Source organism: Rattus norvegicus, chromosome 7 (assembly GCF_036323735.1).
Source record: "Rattus norvegicus strain BN/NHsdMcwi chromosome 7, GRCr8, whole genome shotgun sequence".
NCBI classification, from domain to species: Eukaryota; Metazoa; Chordata; class Mammalia; order Rodentia; family Muridae; genus Rattus; species Rattus norvegicus.
The window spans coordinates 136,505,834-136,526,362 of NC_086025.1; the positions used below are offsets into that span (position 1 = coordinate 136,505,834).

Sequence of the window (20,529 nt, forward strand, 5' to 3'; positions counted from 1 at the left end):
AGCCCTGCTAGCTTGGGCCGATCCCAGACACACCGGCCTGGCTAGTCCACGCCAGCCGCAGGTGGGAAGGGTCTAGGATGAGGGGCGAGGGTCTCTGGATAGGGGGACAAAGCTGAGCAGAGCGGCTGTCTTCTTCTGTTCCCTAGACGGTGGCTGAGCATGGAGCTGTCCCCCCGCAGTCCTCCAGAGATGCTGGAGTCGGATTGCCCGTCACCCCTGGAGCTGAAGTCAGCCCCCAGCAAGAAGATGTGGATTAAGCTACGGTCTCTGTGAGTCTCTGGCGGGGGAATGTGGAGAGGGGGGAGCCTGAACTCTCTTTCTGCGTGTATGTGGTGCTGCAATTGGAGCCAGGCAGGTAGATTCTTTGGGGCACACATGTTGGCAGGTGCGAGGAAACATGGCCCTGACATCCTTGTCCAGGTCACATGTGTGGGGCATCTGCAGAACAAGCCTGTTGGATAGAGCGGTTTAGGAGTTGCAAAGCTTGTGCTTGTGTTTGTGGCCCTTTGGGTGACAGGCTGACACACGCAGCCGCGGGAAGAGGCAGCACACTGTATGTTTGTGCGCTGTGACAGGGCTGCAGACAGGCAGCATTCAGGAGGTGCCAGGCTGATTCACACATATCCATGTGCAGGGTTGTGCAGATGTGAGACCCATCACATGCCGTGTGCACGAGCGTTCATGGGTCACAGAGGTGTGAAGAGTGCTTGCACACCGACGCAGATCTAGTGCAAAAAGATACTTGTGCCAACCTGTGGGTTCTATGTATTTTCTTTGGGATTGGTAGTTTTTCCTCCTTCGTTCCACAGGGAGCAGGATGAGGGTGCCCTGCACTTAAGAAGATCATCTGCTTTGGTGTCTAGAAATTGCATATTAAATGGTCTGGAGGAGTGGGTGGAACCCTCACCTGGGAGCTAGGGGAGGGGATAATAGTGAAGAAGATTGATTGATTGACAGGAAAAACATAATTGGCTTAATCAAAGCCTTTTTATTTATATAGGATCTCTCAGGATCTCCAAGCACATGTAAGCTTCATTTCTTATTGTGGGACTCCAGTGCATGGAGATGAATAAAAGAGGAGAGGATGGACTCAGGTGTACGGTGCAGCATTCTGAGGGAGAAAAGGAAGTTTTCTTCCTGTCCCTCAAAGCAGAACAGGATTGGGTCATGCACCATGTTTATCTCCCAGGCAGGTGCCATTGGGTAATCTCTACAGTCTGTTGATTCTTAATCAGAGGAGACGATCTCCCTAAGAGATTCCCTGCAGCTCTAGGAAAAGAGGGGATGGATAGGAGACAAGGTGGTAACCATCCCCAAACCCTTTCTCCAGTCCCCTCAGCAGCAAGCTCAGGGCCTTTTCTTTCTGGGTTCTGACAAAGGGAGGGATGGAGGTAGGAAGTAGACAGATGCCCACGTCTGTCTTGCTCTTTAAATATTTTACCAACGGTGACGAGCTGATGACTTTGTATCAGGCAGGTGAGTCTGATTTATGTTTTTGCTGTTTACAGAGGCCTTAGGGAGAAGGAGGCACAGTGGGCAACAAGGCTTGGAATCCAAATGTGCTCCTTTGTCCCCCTCCTTTGCTGCCTCTGGCCAATGCAATTTGCTGGATTCTGTGAAGCGCAGCTTTGGAATGAGTTCTAGGATGAAGAAATGGAAAACCGGATTGAATTGATTTTCGTTGAGTGGGTCTTGATAGAAAAGGGTGCTCTGCCAATGGTAACTAAGCTGGGGGGGAAGAGTGTCAGGTGAGGAAGTGGCTGAGAAGAAAGATGAGAAGTCAGGGGCGTCAGACAGAATCCCAGCACCTCATGACAGCACTAATGGGCGATCATACATTGCTTGGCTCTTATTCTAGGTAGCAGGGCCATGTAGTAGAATGGGTTTCCCCATTTTCATCACCTTCCACACTCTTCTAGCCAAACAAAAATAATAAATCTTTTCTGAAAATTAATGGCCGTTTCTCCCTTTGATGTGAGAAAAGAGAACCCCAGAAGTGGTGCCGAACTCTGGAGAGAGAAAGCAATGGAGGTTTCCATAGTGCCTTAGTTGAGATGGCCTTACATGGTGGGCAAGGATCAGTGACCTCACTGGATAACTTTGGTCTATCTCACTTCAGCAAGCTGGTCCTAAGGAATACCAGCTAGCTGATTATTCATCCCTGGGAGTGAATTTTCAGTCTCATTTTCTCAAGGAGGAGAAAGATTTAAAGATAGAGCCCAGCCAGGCTGATGGCTTTCTGGATTTGCTTTATTTGACGATTGAGAAGGCTTTGACAACCCATAGAAGGATTTCTGGCTTTTTTTCTTTCTTTCTAGGTGGGAGGAGTTTCCCAGCCCTCTAGTCATTGTTTCTAAAGAGGTGAGAAAGGAGGAATTCCCTAAAATGGAAATGGAGCCTTCCTTCTCTCTCATGGATGAGGGTAAACGAGGTTACTTAGTCTGGGAACAGGGAGGTAGACATGACTGTCTCAGGTCTGGGCACTGAAGGGAAGTGGAGACAGATGGGATTTCTACACATCTGGATCTTTCTGTTTGTATCTTGGTTCCCAAACACAACACATCCTACCCCCAACCCCCTTTAAATGTCTAATCTAGGAATACAGACTCTTGGGGAACTTCTGCCTCTGGACACAAAACCTCTACTAATCCAATTGTTCAGGGTAGTTTCTTGTTGAAAAGAACATCCAGGAATCCCATTCCTCATACTAGGACTCTGTTGAGGGTCAACTAAGAAAGAATCTGGGGGTATATGAGTTAGGGAGGTCTCCAACAGTGGGATTTTACTTCTGGCTAGAAGGAAAAAATTTCTAACTCAGGAGATTCATCAAATAAGGCTGAGAAATGCAGTCTGAAAATGAGGGGCTGGTTATGTGGATCTCAATATCTCCAGCGGAGTAAGAATAATTCGACCTGGCTGTCCACCCTTATCTAAGACCAGAGGGCATTGGGAACTGTGGGGAAAGATACTAGAACTAGATGCAGAAGGAATTTTCAGGGTCTGTTCTGAATCAAGAAAAACCCTGATTGGTTTTCTGCCTTTGCTCATTCATTCATCTATCCATCCATCCATCCATCCATCCATCCATCCATCCATCATCCATCCATCTATTCAAGAACAGTCTGGGTGTCTTGCTCAGGGCAGGTAGAATACTAGCTATTGGGCTTTTACTGCTGGGTGAAGTGTCTGTCCTCGTGGAGAGTTGGGGAGGCACACCTTTTCTCATCTCGCTATACTTATAAGAGGTAAAATTCTGCCACTCAGTGTTTCTGCCCAAGCCTTTCTTTTGGGGGTCATGCACAAATGAAAACACAGATGTGAGTTCTGTCTCCCAGGGCATACAAGCATCACTCTCACCTCTGCCCTAGTTTCAGAATTTTACATTTTACAGATAAAAATTCCTCCTGTGTGTGTGCGCGACGGTGTGGGCACAGTCTTCTTTTCTTGTCTTTCCCGTGCTCCATTCTCAGGACCCTGGAGGTTCAAGGTCATAGCAGCTGAGTCTAGAACAAGGACGTGTTTGAAGTGATTTTTGCTTATCTTTGTTTCATCTGAGTCTCAGGTGGCACCTTGAAAAACAGAGGCTCTCAAGAAATACTATTATAAGGGAATGAAGAGAGGAATGAATTAGTTATGTGTGTGTGAAGTCATGGAATCCAGTTCTGTCTCTGACTCTGGGGTGCATGTTTTCCTCCACACAGGAGGGAGGGGCGAGCAGGAAATGGAGGTAGAAGAAAGGGAGATGGTGTGGTTGCTGTTTTTTCAGGGGTGGGACCTCAGATCCGAGCCAGGAGCTGAATGAGTTAAGGGGATATAAAGGCTGTGTTTCGTGTAAACAAGAGACTGAAATTGTGAGAGTTAGATGTGTATACCTATAAGTCTGCTGGAGGGTGACGCATGCTGGAAGGACAGCTCCATGATGATGTCTCTCTCTCTCTTTTTTTTTTTTTATGGCTAGGAATGGTGTGGTGTTTGGCAGTTAATATTCTGGGAAGGTTTGCTCTTACCTGAATGCCGCGTGTGGTTTTAGGCAACAATGTGATGATGTATAAGTGTATGTGAACGAGCGTGTTGGTAATGGGATATGATGTATATGTGATCTTTTGTTGTATTTGTGACACATTCAAGTATTTTCGCAATTCCGAGGGAGATCCAGAGGACAGCAGGAGGAAGCTGAGGAATCCAGATTCTCATTGATTGATTCTGCCACTGGTTCTCATGTTGTATTTGCCCCATCCAGTGATCTTATGTGGCTCTTACTGGTATTGCAAATCTTGCTGTCATTCACCCATTCTCTGCAAATGGCTGTGGAGCTGCTGTGAAGATTGCAGGATGAACTGTGGCTCCTTCCACCTCTGGAGAAAAAGGAGCACCAGGCCTCTTAGACCTCAGTGGGAGGTTTTTGTTTTTGTTTTTCTGTCTTCCCTGAACAAGCCCCCTCTCCCTTATTTTTAGTTGTCACCCAGGGAATCTCTCCTCCTTGGTCTTTATACCCCTTTCTCACCAGACATTTCTCATCTCTACTTCCTTCACAGTGCTGTGTGAATGAGGACTGAGCGGCATCTGGGATGTAGAGGGAGGGGGAATTCTGCAGTAAGATGGGGAGAGGCCCAGAGACAGGCCAACTTAAGTTCAGATAAGAGAAAGAGCTTCCCATGTGGTGTCTGGTCAGAACAGGTATGTGGAAGTTGGAGAGGGAAAATATCAGGAGATGAGTTTAGGCTCAAATTCCTGTGCTATGTGACTGTGAACTCTCAGTCTCTGGTTTTTGATATTATCCACATGGAACTGACTTTAAATGATAAAATCCCGAGACCTTTCAGCATGGGGGAGCTTGCTTTGTGAAGGAATGAATGGGGGACTGGTGACTGGATGGAAGAAAAAAGATGAAGATCCAGGAGGCAGGAACGTGAATTACCAAGTTAACTGGGGCACGATTCGGTAGAGTCTTGCTGATGATTCCATGGGAGGGGTGAGGGCATGCGTCTGAGCTCAGTGAATGAGAGGCTAATGCAGCTGGAAGGAGGATACACTGAAGGGTGTGGGCTCCTGTGAAAGGAGAACAGGAGTCTTTGTTACCTCGTCCTGATTGGTGAACTGGACAAAGGTGGAACAATCGTAGTTCAGAGCAAAGGTCAGCACGGGAAGCAACCCCTCCCCCGCTTACATTCATCCTAAATACTTGACTTGCAGTAATATCACTGGGTTGATCTCATCCCTCCGCTATCTAGACCTGTGGAGAACGGGGGAGGGAGGTTTGCTCTCACTCCTGGGTCAGCTTTCTTCCTTCGTTCTCAGCTTTGCTCCAGGGGATTCTTCTCCCCTAGTTTTTATAGTCTCCCTCTTCTACGCCATGTCTTTTATCTCTAATCTTGTATTTCATCTACCTTTTATTTTATGAGGACTCTATAAGTCCTTTAGAACCCCAATGCTATTATGCTTGCCCAAGAGCCCAGGAAGCAGTCTGGGGAGGCCAGGTGGTTCTACATGAGGTTGCACTTGTCAATTTTTGCCGAGAAGAAGGTTAAGAGGTTGGCTATGCAATAGGCCTGGAAGGCCAGGTAGATTCAGTTAGAGAAAAGCCCGGACCTCTTTAGATCTTTGCCCTTTAATTCCCTCTCAGAGTAGAATGGAGGTAAAGAAAACCTTGAAATCAGGTGTGGTAGTGCATACCCACAGTCTAAGCACTTGGGAGAACTTAAGGCCAATTTGGGGTACATGAGGTTCTGTCTCTAAAATCAAAAGACCAACTAGCTAGCAGCCAGCCAGCCAGCCAACCAGCCAGCCAGTCAGCCAGTCAGCCAACCAGCCAGCCAGTCTGTACCAAACCCTGACAAGAGGTTTTGCCTGTCTTTGAGTCAGCAAAGGAATGGTCAAGGGAGTCTCTAAGGCCTCTGTCCTCTCTCTTCTTTCTCTTTGACTCTTTCCACACCATCTTCCCCCTTCCTCCCCTTGCCACCATCTTTCTTGGATTTCCCTTCTTTCCTATACTATTTTTTCTTCCTTTTCTGTATCCCACTTGCCTTCTCTGCCCCTTTTGTCTTCCCTAATCCCTCTCATGCTTTCAGCCTCCTACTCATCCTCATTCCTGGCTGGGAGCCAGGGAAACTCTGGGGAGGCTTCCATCATCTAGGTGTTGCTGTGGCGACAGTGGGGGTAAGCTGGCTGCAAGACACCCTTTGGGGCCTTCTTCAGAGTCCAGCCTCAACTCCTGCTTTCTGCAGAGCCTCTCTTTTGTTTGATCAGCGACCTCATCCTTTCAGCTCCTCCAGGGAAGAAGCCAAGTAATTGCCTTTAAATCTCAAGGGGCTGTTTTTCTCAGGTATGGAAGTTGAGTAGCTATTTTCCAACTCTCTTCAGGACAGCTTCAGAGAAAGAGGCATAAAATGAGGGCAGCAGGTGGGGTGGAGGTGAGGCACTGGGAAGGTTGGAAGTTGTTAGATAGAATGATTGTCTCCTAAGGAGGGAAGACAGCTGGTCCACGAGAGCTGGGAGAGAGTTCTGAGAGGAGTTGAGATGGGATGGATAGGGGGAAGAGGTCCTGTGTTGTGGTAAGAAGAAAAGTGGTTGTTAAGCTTTCATTGCAGGCCTTCCCAAGTGGTGTTTGTTAGCCACCCTCCCTCTGTTGTTGCAGTAGATTCTGCAACCCCCCCCCCCCCCCCCCAGCTCATGCTCTAACTGTGGTTCTTATTCCTGGTTGGGAAGAAAACATCAGGTTAAGATTCTGCTTCAGCATGTGGGACTTTAGCAATCCCAAGATGGGGCACTGACGGAGTTTTTCCAGAGAGGAAGGCCAAGAAGTATCCAGAGATGCCTGTGGATAGGGCTGGGAGAAGAGTCCAGAATATTTAGGGTTGCTTTTGGCTGAGCTGGGTTCTCAGGTCAGTTGAATGCGCAACTGCAATGAGAAGTCAGGTTTTCAAATAATTACAGTGACTGCAGTGAGCCCTGAGGCTGCCTGCTGGTATTGGCATTGTTTAGTCTGGGAAAGGAGTGGGGCTTCTGGGTCTGGGGCCTGGGGAACCTTTTACAGACTGCATGAGGTTTGCCCTTCCTGTTACACCTCTCAGCTTCCCACTCCCTTTTTTTTATCAGTCATCCAACCCTGGCATCTCCTCCCTAGTTCTGTTCTCTATGTCCACCTTGTTTGGAAACTCCCTTCAGCCCAGGCTGAGTGAGCAACACTTGCCAAGTTTCAGAGCTTGAAGCATCTGCACCAAGCTGGAGCTTTAGGAATTCCAACCTGGAAGATGTGTAACATGTCCTCTGCTTGCCTTTGAAATGTCAACAAAGTTGGCTGTTGTTTTGATTGTTGCAGAATGGATTGAGGGTAGATATGTAGGAGAACTTTTTGGGAAATTCACAGAGGTTAGAAAAAACAAAAAGGAAGCTGCCGTCTTCCTTTAAGATCTGGTAAATGCTGAATTTGGGGAAACAGTAAATTAGTCAGAAAGGAAGAAATCTAGAACCTGGGAATCAAGGCCAAGACACCCTGCTCTCCTATTGCCTGCAATGCCAGGCCAGGGATTCAAAAGCTACATGGGTTCCTGAGGAAGCAACTGATGCCTAGAGCTAGTTGATAGGACGGGGAAAGTCCCGGGACCAATTTGCAGCCTGCTGACCCAGCTTTTTGCTGCTCCACACACCTGCAGTCATTCTTGCTAAACTTCCAGCTCTTACCCATTTTTAGATTGCTTTAAGCATCTGGTCAGTCCCCTAGAAGCAGAACATCTGCTGGAGACATCTGTTGGGATATGGTCTAGAGGACTAGTAGGGTTGTTTGTGGAGGTAGTCAGTAAGCAGAACCCCACAGTGCAAGGAGAGGGGTCAGTGAACATAAGAGCTGGAGAAGCATTCTTTTGGATGACATCTGGGCACCTCCTCTCTCTTTCTTCACCTTGAGTTATTGCCAAACTTTCCCAAAGGCACTGGGACACCTAGGTTCATATTAGTCTAACCCAAGGCTGGAACTGCTTAACTTGTTTCTTTCTACAGAATAGTCTATGCTGTGCTGGGCTGTTGCTAGGAACAACTGTTAGAAATGGCTTCTAGTTAGGAGATTGGGGAATTGGCAAGGTAGAAGCAGACCTCATCACTCTGGCCTCAGCATTTTTCTGGCCATTTCTGTAACACCTCCCAAATGTCTTTCTTTCCCTGTTTGCCTTCCAGGACCTTCTACACTTTTACATCATCTCCACTTGCTCTTTTAGGCTCTGTCTACCTCAGCAACAGTACCGTCTACCAGGAGGGGAAAGTATTGGCAGTACATCTTCTCCACCCCCTTCTCTGTCCAGTGCCTAGAGATCTCCTATGGCTGCCATGACTACTATATCAACCCGAGGGTTGCCATCTTCCAGAATGGCACATGGATTCTGCCACTAGGGGGGCTATTTTTATCTCTGGAGCCACCCCCGCCACTCTGCCCAGCCAGCTGCCAGAACTAGGGCTGCTCAGACAGCAATGGGAACCAGGGATCGAGGGGAAGGTGTGGCAAAGTTCTGGTTGCTCTTGGATTCTGCAGCCCCATGCTCTGCATGGTCCCTGCCCCTGCTTCTGCTGCATTGTGGACTACAGAGGAGAGAGAAAAGCCCTAAACACTCAGAGAGACTAGAGGTTTTCCATGCATAGCTCAGGTTCCATTTGAGGACTGCATAAGGAAATTGGGTCCTGAGCACTAGTGGGCATCTGGGACTTTGTTTATGGAAGTTTCTCGATGAATATTTGAAAGCTAACTAAAGGATTGGACTAACACAATAATCTTCTGCACAGATTTACCACTGTATAGTTCCCAAAGTGCTCTCATAACTATCTCATCAGGTCCTTTCTAGACGTCTGGGAAGTGTGTGTTATTTACCAGATTTAAACATGGAGACTAGAAGTTGAAGAGATTTTTTCCATGGTCCTACACAGTCAGCAAAATCAAGGCAAATTCTCCTGAGTTTTGATCAGGTCATTTTAAGATGAGACTTAGCTGACATCCTTGTTTATTTGTTTCCAGTTCCTGAGATTTTTGGACCCTTGAAATTAGGTAGATAATCTCTTCCCCAGCACTACCCTGTCCCCACTCCTCTCCTTTTATCTGACCAGAACCAACTTTTGTCTTCTATGTCAATAATTAGGACTTGTTACATGGGGGAGAAAGCTAGGTGTGGGCGGGACAAGGAGGCCCTGTGCTTGGGCTTTTTCTACCTCTAAATTTAAGGGGTAATGAAAATACAAGTGGGCGTTGTAAGAGGGGAGGAAGAGGCCTTAAAGGAGGGGAGTGAAAGAGAGCAATGGAATGCGGGGGACATGAAAACAAATGGGGAAGGAATTTGGAGGGGAAGAGGGCATAGCAAGAAGGGTCAGGAAGGGTGGGAGAGAGCAGTGGAGGAGAGAGGCAAAAAAGAACAGAGCATAAAGCCAGCAGGAAGCATAAACAGGTAGCACATGTTTAATCCCAGCACTTGGAAGGCAAAGGAGTTTGTGAGTTTGAGGCCAGCCATCATGAGTTCCAGGGCTATAGAGAGAGACCCTGTCACAAACAAACAATCAAACAGCAGCAGCAGCAGCAAAAGAAAACCTCAACAGCATTAACGACAATAACAACAACAAACCCAAAGCAGCCAAAGCAAACAGAAACAAGGCAGAGAGGCACACACATTTGCAAGTGCCATAGTGAAACCTGTAACTTTTTATATTAACGCAAACATTAATAAAATATATGAAAGCATTTAAGCTGAGGGGACATTGACACTGGACTTCCTGTGGGGTCTTCCTATCTCTGTCCTTCCTCATAGCTAGATGACTTAGCTCAGTTAGCGGTAAGTGTATGGATTCACAATTCAGTTCAGGGTGTGGATGAATGTATGAATCCTCCCATCCCAGGAAAGGGATGATACTTGACTCTAAATCCCTCCTTACTAGGAACTGTCTATAATCATAGGCTAGAATAGGTGACACAGAATATAGTATGGGGCGAGCAGTCATTTGTACAGACATCTTTGCTGCTGTTGAGCAAGAGAGCAGAAGGTGACAAGATAGCCTCTTCAAGGACTTCCAGTTTAAATTAATGTCTACCTCTCAGTGGGAAAAGTTGAGATTCGCCGAGCAGGGCTGCAGGCAGGAGAGCAAGCACAGCTTGGAGGATGCTACTGTTTGGGGCTGAGTGCAGCTGGCTGTCACCTGCTCCTCTCTCACCCATCCTTCGCAGTCAGCACGGGAAAACAAGCCAAATGGCTTGGCCTGAGACTCTGATGCTGGGTCTAATCCTTTTTTTCTGAGAGCACTAAGCAGCTGGTGACCATGGTTGGGAGGGTGACAGCAGTAGGACACAGGGAGTGGTCAGACCACTTGCCTCCCCCTTCTTGGCCACCAGTCCTCTAGAGAGCAACCGTAGGTCTTTAACCTCTGCCATTTGTCTGCTGTCCACTTCCACTTGCCCCACCGCTTAGAGCCGCTGAGAAACAGCAGGTCGCTAAACTTCGTTTGTTTATACTCCTTTAAGGCCTTGGCACAGTGGCAATTTTTTTTATTTCTGTGCTTTGAGTGGTAGGGAAGGAGGGAAAATACCCCGTCATAAAACCCAAACTCCTGTCCCCCCTCCTCCCACCCATGTGTCCCCTCCCCCTAGCGGGTCCCCCCCCCCCCCCCCCCCCCCGCCACAGTAGTCCCTGTGAGTCCATTCTTTCACTCTTCGCCTATTGAACGACCCTAGATTTGAGGATACTTTTTGCTTCAACCCTCCTACCTTCTCTTTAGCTCCGCCCCAGCCCCAGGGGACCAATCATAGCCCCAATGAGCTTGTATCGGTGATGTCATCTTGCAGCCAATCGGGAAGCTGTTGGGGCTGTGTGCATAGTCCACTTGGGATGAAGAGGCCAGGCTCTTTCCTGCCGGGTGTCAGGAGGGGAAAGAGGAATCTTGGTCCTCAAGGTCTCCTGGGAGCCTTATTTACCCCCTCCATGGATGGTCAGTCATCTCTCCTCCACTTCTGAGCAGTATTAACCTCACTCTGGTTAAATCACGGTGTCCCCCAGTCTCCGTATGTAAGATGAGAAGATCAGGGCTAGGAGTAATTTGGCCAGCCTCGGTTTTTTTTTGTTTTTGTTTTTGTTTTTGTTTTTTGTTTTTTGTTTTTTGTTTTTTTGTTTTTTGTTGTTGTTGTTGTTGTTGTTGTTGTTGTTGTTTTCTGCCAGTCCCCGCCCACCCCCTCCATTCTCTTTGTTCAAACAAATTCCCCCGTGACTTTTCACTCACGATGGAGTGGGATGCACTTCTCTTTGTCTGTGAGCCTTCTCTGGCCTCTAACCTCTGCAAGCCCCTTCCCAAGTGCAAGTAATTTTGTGGGGCCCTCCTGCCTTGAGCATTCTCTCAGGTGCACTAAGGATCCTGGACGGTTCTAGAAGAAGCCAGAATTTGCAGGAGCTGGATCGCTGCTTAGCCTCTCTGGTTTCTGGCTGGGTCCCTTCCACTCCTACCATAGACTTCTCTGTGACAAATTCAGGATGGTTCCCTGTCCCTGCCTCCGGACATTGCTTGCTAATCCCTTTTTCCCAAAGAGGAGCCCCACCTCCTTAGAGCAAGGGGCTGGCCTGTGCTATTTCTGGCCTTTCTGGGACTCTTCTGACAGATTCTTGTTTTCAGTCTGATTCAGATGTGAAACTTTTCCCGAGGCCTCTCACCCAGTTCCTGTGGGCTAGGTCTCTGTCTCATCACCCCTCTAGCCAGGCCCTTTCCGTTTCACAAAGTGCTCTCTGGTCAGTTTCTCTGTTCTGCTGGGACCTGGAAGAGGAAGTCCCGGGTTCAAGAGGGAGTTGTTCCCCAGTAGGGGCCCTTGTGCCCTGGGGTCAGTCTTTTGATACTTTGAAGTAGGGAACTTTGATTTCCATGGCAAACCCTGTTCCTGTCCAGAGGAGCCACCTCCAGGGCCCCATCCTCAGGTAGGTTCCAGGGAGAGGAGAGGAGAAAGGGGCAGGAGAGGGGAGTAAAAGACAGGAGATGGGAAAGAAGAGGGACCAGGAGGAGAGGGGAGGCCAGGGAGGAAGGCTAGGAGGAGGGGCACAGGAGTGAGAACAGGTTGCTTATAAACTCACATATTTCTATTTCTCTGTTATTTATCATGTCTCCTATTTCCATATCTCTTTGCTATTTCTACTTGACTATGACAGGTATTTTCAGAGGGCTCCTCTCTGTTCTTCCTGACCCCTAGCATCCTTAAGATCTTTTATGCTTGTACCTCCAGCCCCCAGCCTTCATGTCTCTTCTCTCTCCCCTCACTCTGTAGGCCAGGTTGGCCTTGAACTCATGGCATTCTTCCTGTTTCTGCTTCCCAAGTGCTGAGGTTACAGGTATGAACTACCATGCCAAGACCTTTTTTTTTTTTTTTTTTTTTTGCCCCCAGTACTGGAGGGGGAGCACAGGGCCTTGTGCATGTTAGGTAAGGGCTTCACCACTGAGCTTCTATGCCCCAACCCTTTGTTTATCTTTTTTTTTTTCTCTTCTGGGTTGAGGCAGTCTTTTTCTAAGCCCCCCTGTCTACAGAGATCTTTGTGGCAGTCTTGGTACTGGAAGTAATGGCAGACAGCTTTGAAAATCCCCAGATGGCCAGTCACATTGTGATCTGTAGAAATGAGCTGGTAGGGGCTGCAGTCTTCTCTGTGTTAGGGTTATCATTTCCAGAGTCTTTCTTCCCACTAGAGTTAGGGGACACGGGCCTGCCAGGGTCAAGATCAGAGGGAACTGGGGCTGGGGATTTAGCTCAGTGGTAGAGGCTTACCTAGGAAGCGCAAGGCCCTGGGTTCGATCCCCAGCTCCGAAAAAAAGAACCAAAAAAAAAAAAAAAAAAAAAAAGATCAGAGGGAACTAAAAGTAAAGGAGGAAGAAAGTGACGGTGAAATGGGTATGGCTGGGAGTGGAAGGAATTCTGGGAAACTTCAGTTTTCCTGGAGGTTTAATAAGGGCTGGACAGTGTTGAACTTCTTGTTCTCAAGGGAAGAGGCTTTTCGTGGGTCAGGTTCTCTGAGGTCTGAACAGAGGACTGGACTGGAAGTGTTTGTTGTCGATGAAGAAAAGGACTTTCTGTAGCAAGTAAGGCATGGGGGGGGTCTTCTCTCTGAAGGACTTTGAGATAAAAGAGGCCTTGCTGCCTAATTTATGGTGTGTGTGTGTGTGTGTGTGTGTGTGTGTGTGTGTGTGTGTGTGTGTGTGTGTGTGTGTGTTTATTTGACTTTAGGAGGGTGCAGTTCAGCACCTGGATCCTCTCAGCTGCCCAAGTCCAGCTCCTTTTTTTGAATTCCTTGTTTATCAAATTTACTCTTTAATCTTTCTTCTCCCCCTCCTGCCTTTCTGGTGTCTGGATCATGTTTTGTTCAGACTTCCACAGAAGCTCCTGGGTGAGATCTAGCAGCCAAAGAAGGTGGAACTTGAATGGGCTGTTTAAAGTCAACCTACAGCTTCATTCCTGTCCCAGAGCTCACCATTAGTCTTTCAGAAACCTGGCTGGGTACTGTCATTTTGTAAGCTTTGGCAGATGGCCTTTCACCTGATTAGTCTTCCCAAATCTCCTCTAGTTGGTGAACTCACTCTGAGTCTGGAGACCAAGGTAAACCAAGCACTGTTTGTACCACATTGATAATTGCCATGCCCTGTAGTTCACTGACAGGTCCAGAGAACAGAACTGGTACTGGCTGAGGCTGTGGTGCAATGTCCTTTGTCTCTCAACATGCTAATTACACTGTCAGACTTGAGCCATCCTGGTACCACCAATGTGTAGGGTCCTAGGTAGGTCCCCTTAACTTTAGTGTGAGTTGTGGGCCTTGCCAACCTGAGACTGACAAATCCTGTGATGTTGGGCTAAAGGCACTTCCTGATTTCCTAAGATAGGTGTGAGATTCAAATGAGGTTTTAAATTGTAGAGTCACTAGTCACTAGCATTTTCTGTCATCTCCGTTTAAACTGGATTTCTTCTCCTGAGCTGGGATTGAACAGGCAAGTGCTTGCTGGACTTAAAGGACTGTGGTTGGGGCAGAATGGGAGCCAGTGACAAGGAAATGGTAAATGGCTCAGGGAGTAAAGAGTTTCTGGAGCAAACCTGATGACCTGAGTTCAATCCTCATCACTCTTGTGATGGTCAAAGGAGAGAATAGAGCACACAAATTGCCCTCTGCCTTACACACACACACACACACACACACACACACACACACACACACACATAATAAAACTTAAAAATGCATGCCTTCCTTTGGTCTAGAAAATAAATATGCAGTAAGGTTTAGAATTTACTAATTTAGAATTATGATCCAAGGTGATGCTGGTATCTGCTGTCTCCAGACCACTTCTATCTATCTATCTATCTATCTATCTATCTATCTATCTATCTATCTATCTATTATCTATCTATCTATCTATCTATCTATTATCTATCTATCTATCTATCTATCTATCTATGTATCTATCTACTATCTATCTATGTATCTCTCTATCTACTATCTATCTATCTATCTATCTATCTATCTATCTATGTATCTATCTATCTATCTATCTATGTATCTCTCTATCTACTATCTATCTATGTATCTATCTACTATCTATCTATGTATCTATCTACTGTCTATTATCTATCTATCTATCTATCTATCTATCTATCTATCTATCTATCTAGGAGTGGGTGTTGAGACAGGGTTTCTCTGTATAGCCCTGGCTGTCCTGGAACTCACTTTGTATACCAGGTTGGCCTTGAACTCAGAGATCTATCTGATTCTGCCTCCTGAGGGCAGGAGGTTCAGGAAGTACTACCTCTGCCTGGCTTAGACCACTTTAAAAAAATATTTTACTTTTATGTGTATGCGTGTATGATTTTATGCATGGCACGTGTATACCAAATGTGTGTGGGTGCCTGTGGAGGTTAACCGAGGGTGTTAAGACCTCTGGAGCTGGAGGAACAGGTGGCTAGGAACTGAACTCAGGTCCTCTGTAGGGGTAGCCAAGCATTCATCCACTGAACCATCTCTCCAGCCTTCCTGGCTGCATTTTGTTTTTACTTTATCTCCAGGCCACATTTTTTAATACATACCGATTAAGAATTACTGACCTGTCCAAGGCTGTACCTCAGGAAATGAGCTTTGAACCTGTAATTTCAGATCTAAGACTGTACAGTGTGGTAAACCAAGTCAAGGAATTGGGTCTAGGCATCGGAAATGTGGTTTGCAATCCTTTCCCCACCTTTCTCCCTCATTGGTCCATTGTGAGGATAATATGAGATAGAATAAGAGAAAATGTTTTCCAAACGTAGAGCTGGCTGCATTGTTAGCAGCTATGCAAATGAATGCAAATGAGAAGCTGTGGGTGTGGCTGTTCACTTGGGAGCCAGCCCTTGTGTTTCCTTAGGTTGGTTGGAAAAGGTAGTGGTGGGCACTGAATGCTGGGGACAGGGTTTTTGGTTGAAAGCGGGTTGAGTGAATAGCAGATGAGGGTAAGGGTTGGAATTCGAGGAGAACTGAACCACAGGCAGTAGAAAAGGCCTTTCTTTCTGTTTTGTGTGTGTGCCAATTCCAAAGCCCCCCAGTTACAAGTACTAAGTAGAGGGAGGCCCTGTCTGGGCCCAGAGAGTGCACCTTTTTGTTCTGCGATTTTCTGGCAGCTCCTGGCTGGTGGCCCTTTCTTGTTTATTTGGCTGGGAAAGCCTTCCAAGATCTAGTCCCTTTTCTGTTTCTCTTTCCCTTGTGTAGCAGGAGTGGACTGAGCTTCTGAGCTTTCCTAAACCTACCTTCCTTGTCAGACAACTGTTTCTGCACAGAACCAGTGAGGCGTGGGTAATGAGGTGGGCAAGACAGAAGGCACAGGGCTCCTCCTTCCAGCTCCCCACACCCAGACTGGCCCCTTTCCCTTCTGCCCTATTTACTCCCAGACATGTGGGCTAGGACCGCTGGGCTCTGAGGTGAGACTTGGAGGGTGATACTTCCTAGAGCCCCTGTTCCAAAGCTGCTTAGACCCCAGGTTTCTATAGTTGATTCTGTTCAGGAATGCCATTGTTCTCCCTCCCCACTTCTCAGGCATCCCTGGGAATTGATGCTAATTTCAGCCTCTGGTCCCTGACTCATTCTCTTCTCCTCCCTGACTCACAGGGTGACCTTGAATTGCTGAAACCCCTTTCAGTGGGAAATTGTCCTAGCTACCGTCTTACCCAACCTGGATGGGAGAGCCTGTGTGTAGAGTAGAGGGGTGGATATTAGGAGGGTGGTGAGTTGCTTTCTTCAAAATCACCATCTAGAGCCAAAGTGCCGTTTGCAACTCTGAGCTGCTTTTGCTAGACTTCCAAGAACCTCTCAGTTAATTAGTGACCCCCAGAATTCAAAGCCGAAAAGTGTGAAGGGACTGTCCCCTCTGTGAAGGCATCAGATGAGTGGGAGCCTGGCTTCACCCCACCATTTTGCAAGGGTAAAACTTTGACTGGGTCAGAGACGGGGCCTGAGGCTATCTGTGGCATTAGTCTGGACAGTCAGGGGTTAACTTGCTTTGTCCTGGTTGATGGATTCTGGAATCATAATCCATTAGCTCTGCCTGCATGGAGTGAGGCCAGGCAAAAGCATTCAGATTGGTCTTTGTTCTTTGCTTTTGCCACCCTTGCCAGGATTGAGGGGCTGTGGATGTGTTTCCCCCTCCCTGTCTTGACCAAGATAATGGAAAGATCCTGGGGACTGTTTTGATTGGTGTTGATCCCAAAGCCATCTTTCCTAGGGAAGTATTGAGACTGTGAAACAAATCATCTTCAGAAACATCCCTCCTGGGGCCGCTACCTGCCGAGGCTAAAACTGGGGAGGGTATATTAACTTATAGGTAGAAGCCACAGCCTGGCGTGAAAAACACTGACTGCTGCTGTTATTAATGTTAGAACTATTAACATCTCAGAAGACTGAAGGTGTTTCTGCAAAGTGCACCCTAGCGGGGGAACCCCCTGAATGGGCTGTGGTGTCTAAGCGGGACATCTGTACTTGTACCCTGCAGGCTGCGCTACATGGTGAAGCAGTTGGAGAATGGGGAGGTTAACATCGAGGAGCTGAAGAAAAACCTGGAATACACAGCTTCCCTGCTGGAAGCTGTCTACATTGATGAGACAAGGTGAGAGAGGCATAAGGACGGAGAAGGAAGATGTCAGATAGGCAGAGCTCCAGAGAGTGAGGGGGCCAGAGCTGGAATGAGGCAGAGCTGTGTGACACGGACAGACAAAGGATGGGCAGAGATAAAGAGGCAGATAGAGCTGGAAAGAGCTGGGGTGGAACTAACTCAGCAGTGGCATGTTTGTCTCACATTCCTGACACCCTGGCCTGATCCCCAGCACTGGGAAAGACAGAGGTAAAAACAGTGATGGCTTCAGGGAGGCGGCGAGGGACCCTAGAGCCATCTAGTTCTAACCTCGCCCATATGGAATACCTGTGCTGGCCAGGAGGGGTGACTCTGGTTCTATTCGGCTAATGAGTACTTGTAGTACACAAGGATGCATTGAAATGTGTCTGTAAATTATATGCTAGCTCTTAAAGATAGAAAAAAAGAACATAAAATATATCATTCACTTATTATATGCTTAGTTTTTTCTTGAATAATATTTTAGACAGATTAGCGTAAATAAAATTTGTCATCAAACATTCTGCCGGTTTAAAACATTCTTTTTCTTTTATTTTAAAAAGATTTATGTTAATTTTACTCGTATAAATGAAGGCCTGCATGGATGTATGGACACCGCATGCATGCCTGGTACCAGCATAGTGGCCAGAGAGGGTGTGGGATCTTCTGGAACTGGAGTCACAGGCAGTTGTAAACTGCCTGATGTGGGTTCTGGGAACTGAACCCTGGTCCTTTGCAAAAGTAGCAAGTGTTCCTAACCACAGAGCCATCTCTTACCATTGCCAGTTTCTTCTTACCATTTTGATGTAGCTACTAGGATAGTTTAAATTTCTTTGTTGTTGTTTTTGTTTGTTTGAGGCATGGCTTCATGTCACCCAGTTTGGCCTTGACCTCGCTATGTGGCTAATGCTTGCCTTGAACCCCTGGCCCTTCTACCACCACCACACCTAGGAAAAATTTAAACTTCATATGTGGACCTTGAAATTTCTTTTTTTTTTTTTCCATCTTTATTAACTTGAGCATTTCTTATTTACATTTCGATTGTTATTCCCCTTCCTGGTTTCCGGGCCAACATCCCCTAGCTCCTCCCCCTCCCCTTCGCTGCTATGGGTGTTCACCTCCCCATCCTCCCCCCGAAATTTATTTCTGATGGACTATGCTGCCCTGAGCATCCCTGGGAGGTGGTGGTTCGTCTTTTGCTAAGTAATGTCCATAGTGGTCTCGCTGCCTACAACAACTACAGTGAGTTGTTTCACTGTTAGAGACGTGGCATACAAAGATAGACACAGAGAGCTGTAGTAAACGAAAGGAAAGGTTGAGGAGGATGGCAGGGGAGAGTCGCTAAGTGGGCTGGGTGCAGGGCCCGGAGCTGTGACTTTCCTCCTGGTCCTCAGGCAAATCTTGGACACTGAAGATGAGCTTCGGGAACTTCGGTCAGATGCCGTGCCTTCAGAGGTGCGGGACTGGCTGGCCTCCACCTTCACCCAGCAGACCCGAGCCAAAGGTCGCAGGGCAGAAGAGAAACCCAAGTTCCGAAGCATTGTGCACGCTGTGCAGGCTGGGATCTTCGTGGAGCGGTGAGGTTTGCCCATTCTCAGCCTGCCCGGCCTCTGTTGTTCCCTCTGTCCCATCCAGCCTGATCTTTCATGACCCTACCTGCCCTGAGACTTATTCCCACAGCCCCAATTGCCAAATTTCTCCTCCCTGGGCTGTCCCTGATTTCTCTATGTTCTTTCTCAGGATGTTCCGGAGAACGTATACCGCTGTGGGTCCCACGTATTCTACTGCAGTCCACAACTGTCTCAAGGTGACCCCCTGGGATTTGGGGAAAGAGCAGAAGGTTAGGGGTTGAAATAACCATTGGGACTAACAGATATTCTGTTCGTGGTGTGATTTTTTTAAAACTACTATTTCTATGTTCTACTGGACAATTTTTGCTTACCCAAGAGGCAAACCCTTGTCTTCTTGTCTTTCTGGTACTGAAGACACCTGGGTTGAAAAAGACCCACTTAACCACTTTGCTTTCTTGCCTCATTGGGAAGTACACCTAGAAGTCCGACTGATCTTGCCATCTCGAGGGAGATTTGGAGGGGAGCTTTCCTGCCTAGTCCGTTGCTTTTCCACAGAACCTGGACGTCTGGTGCTTCGATGTCTTCTCTTTGAACCGGGCAGCTGATGACCACGCTCTGAGGACCATTGTTTTTGAGTTGCTGACTCGGCATAGCCTCATCAGCCGCTTCAAGGTTTGGCAGCATTTTACCTCTACTCCAGGCAGGACTCCGTTCTGTACTGTTCTAAAAGATTCCCAATGAGTAGACTTCCTCACTCTCTCCCAGTGTCAGGGATGACACCCTGTCCATCCCATTCCTGCCTGTCCTGAAACTGCTGTAATCTAACTTCTCCCTTCGCTCACTGCTTCCTGAGGTACCAGCCTGCAAGTAGTTAGCTTGGGACACTGTTCCTTTTCCTTCCTGGCCTGTCCCCTTCGAGCTGGCGGTCATCTGACTCCCCTTCCCCCACCACCCCCCATGGACTCTGGAGGTCTAGAGCCCAGTGCTGCCATCCTTTGGGATTAGAGTCTCTCCATTTGTTCTCCCAGGGTGGGGGTGGGGGGTGGGGGTGGGGATGGAGGGGCCAGAATGCAAACCTGACTACTCTGCCTCCAGCTCTGGTCTGTGCTGGGGATTGTCTGGAGTGGACTAGCTCTGGGCAGACCTGGGAAGGGTTGTGTGCTTGACAGAGAGGAAGACAATCTGGATAGAAGTCTCCTCGAGGTCTTTTGTCTGGTGGGAACAGCACTGGGAGGGAATTGGGCCAGGGACAAACATTTTGGAACTCACCTCTGGAAGAGGAGTGTGAAGGGTTGACAAGTGGCTCCAGGCATGGGGTGGCACCTGGGGTGGAATAGATGTTGAAGGTGAAGTAGCAGATTTTTGGAGGATGTGGGCTAAGTAGTCAAGGTGGGGGTGTCCTCCCAGTGGTCCTCTCTTACTTCACTGGGGACATTGCCTATGCAGGCTATCCTTGACCTTTGACTCTTCCTCTTCTGACTGAGCTGCTCAGCTGGGTTCTCCTCTGGGGCTTCATGAGGCCTGGCCCCCCAAACATTCCTTGTCCATTCCAGCTCTGTCTCCTCAGGCTAAGAATTGCAGGCTCCCTTTCCTAGCTCCAGTTTCAATATGTAGTTCTCAGATGTACTTCGGACACCAACTTCTTCCAGACTCCCTCCTTACGTGGGGCCCTAGGGATAGGTACGGTGGGTTGGCTGGCTTTAGCTATCCTGCCTGACTGTTTCACAGCTGTTAAGAGATAGGGGTGTCTACTGCATCCTGGTCAGGCTTCCTTCCCAAGCTCCATGGTCTCTTCCCTTCCTGTTCCCTCCCTATTCTTCCCTTCCCTCTAGGGACACCATGGCAACGCAAAAGC

At 47.8% G+C, this 20,529-nt stretch overlaps 1 protein-coding gene and 1 long non-coding RNA gene across 4 annotated transcripts in view; one reads left to right on the forward strand and one right to left on the reverse strand.

Annotated features, from left to right (window-relative positions):
• The window catches only part of Pde1b (phosphodiesterase 1B), a 27,201-nt gene continuing 6,672 nt past the window's right edge, over positions 1–20,529 (forward strand). Inside the window, exons 1-6 of one of the 3 annotated variants that reach the window (NM_022710.1) lie at positions 1–61; positions 147–269; positions 16,987–17,100; positions 18,498–18,680; positions 18,844–18,910; positions 19,230–19,346. In NM_022710.1, the coding sequence (NP_073201.1) occupies positions 160–269; positions 16,987–17,100; positions 18,498–18,680; positions 18,844–18,910; positions 19,230–19,346 (591 nt within the window). In that variant the 5' untranslated portion in view covers positions 1–61; positions 147–159. Of the gene's footprint in view, positions 62–146; positions 270–10,847; positions 10,951–11,566; positions 11,922–16,986; positions 17,101–18,497; positions 18,681–18,843; positions 18,911–19,229; positions 19,347–20,529 lie in introns of those variants that run through there. The other 2 variants (XM_063263129.1, XM_006242386.5) reach the window with 2 other exon arrangements.
• LOC134479586 (uncharacterized) lies at positions 4,091–5,034 on the reverse strand. Its single transcript, XR_010053125.1, has 2 exons — positions 4,919–5,034; positions 4,091–4,355 (listed from the first exon to the last, which is right to left on the reverse strand). It is a non-coding gene; the product is annotated as an uncharacterized LOC134479586 (long non-coding RNA).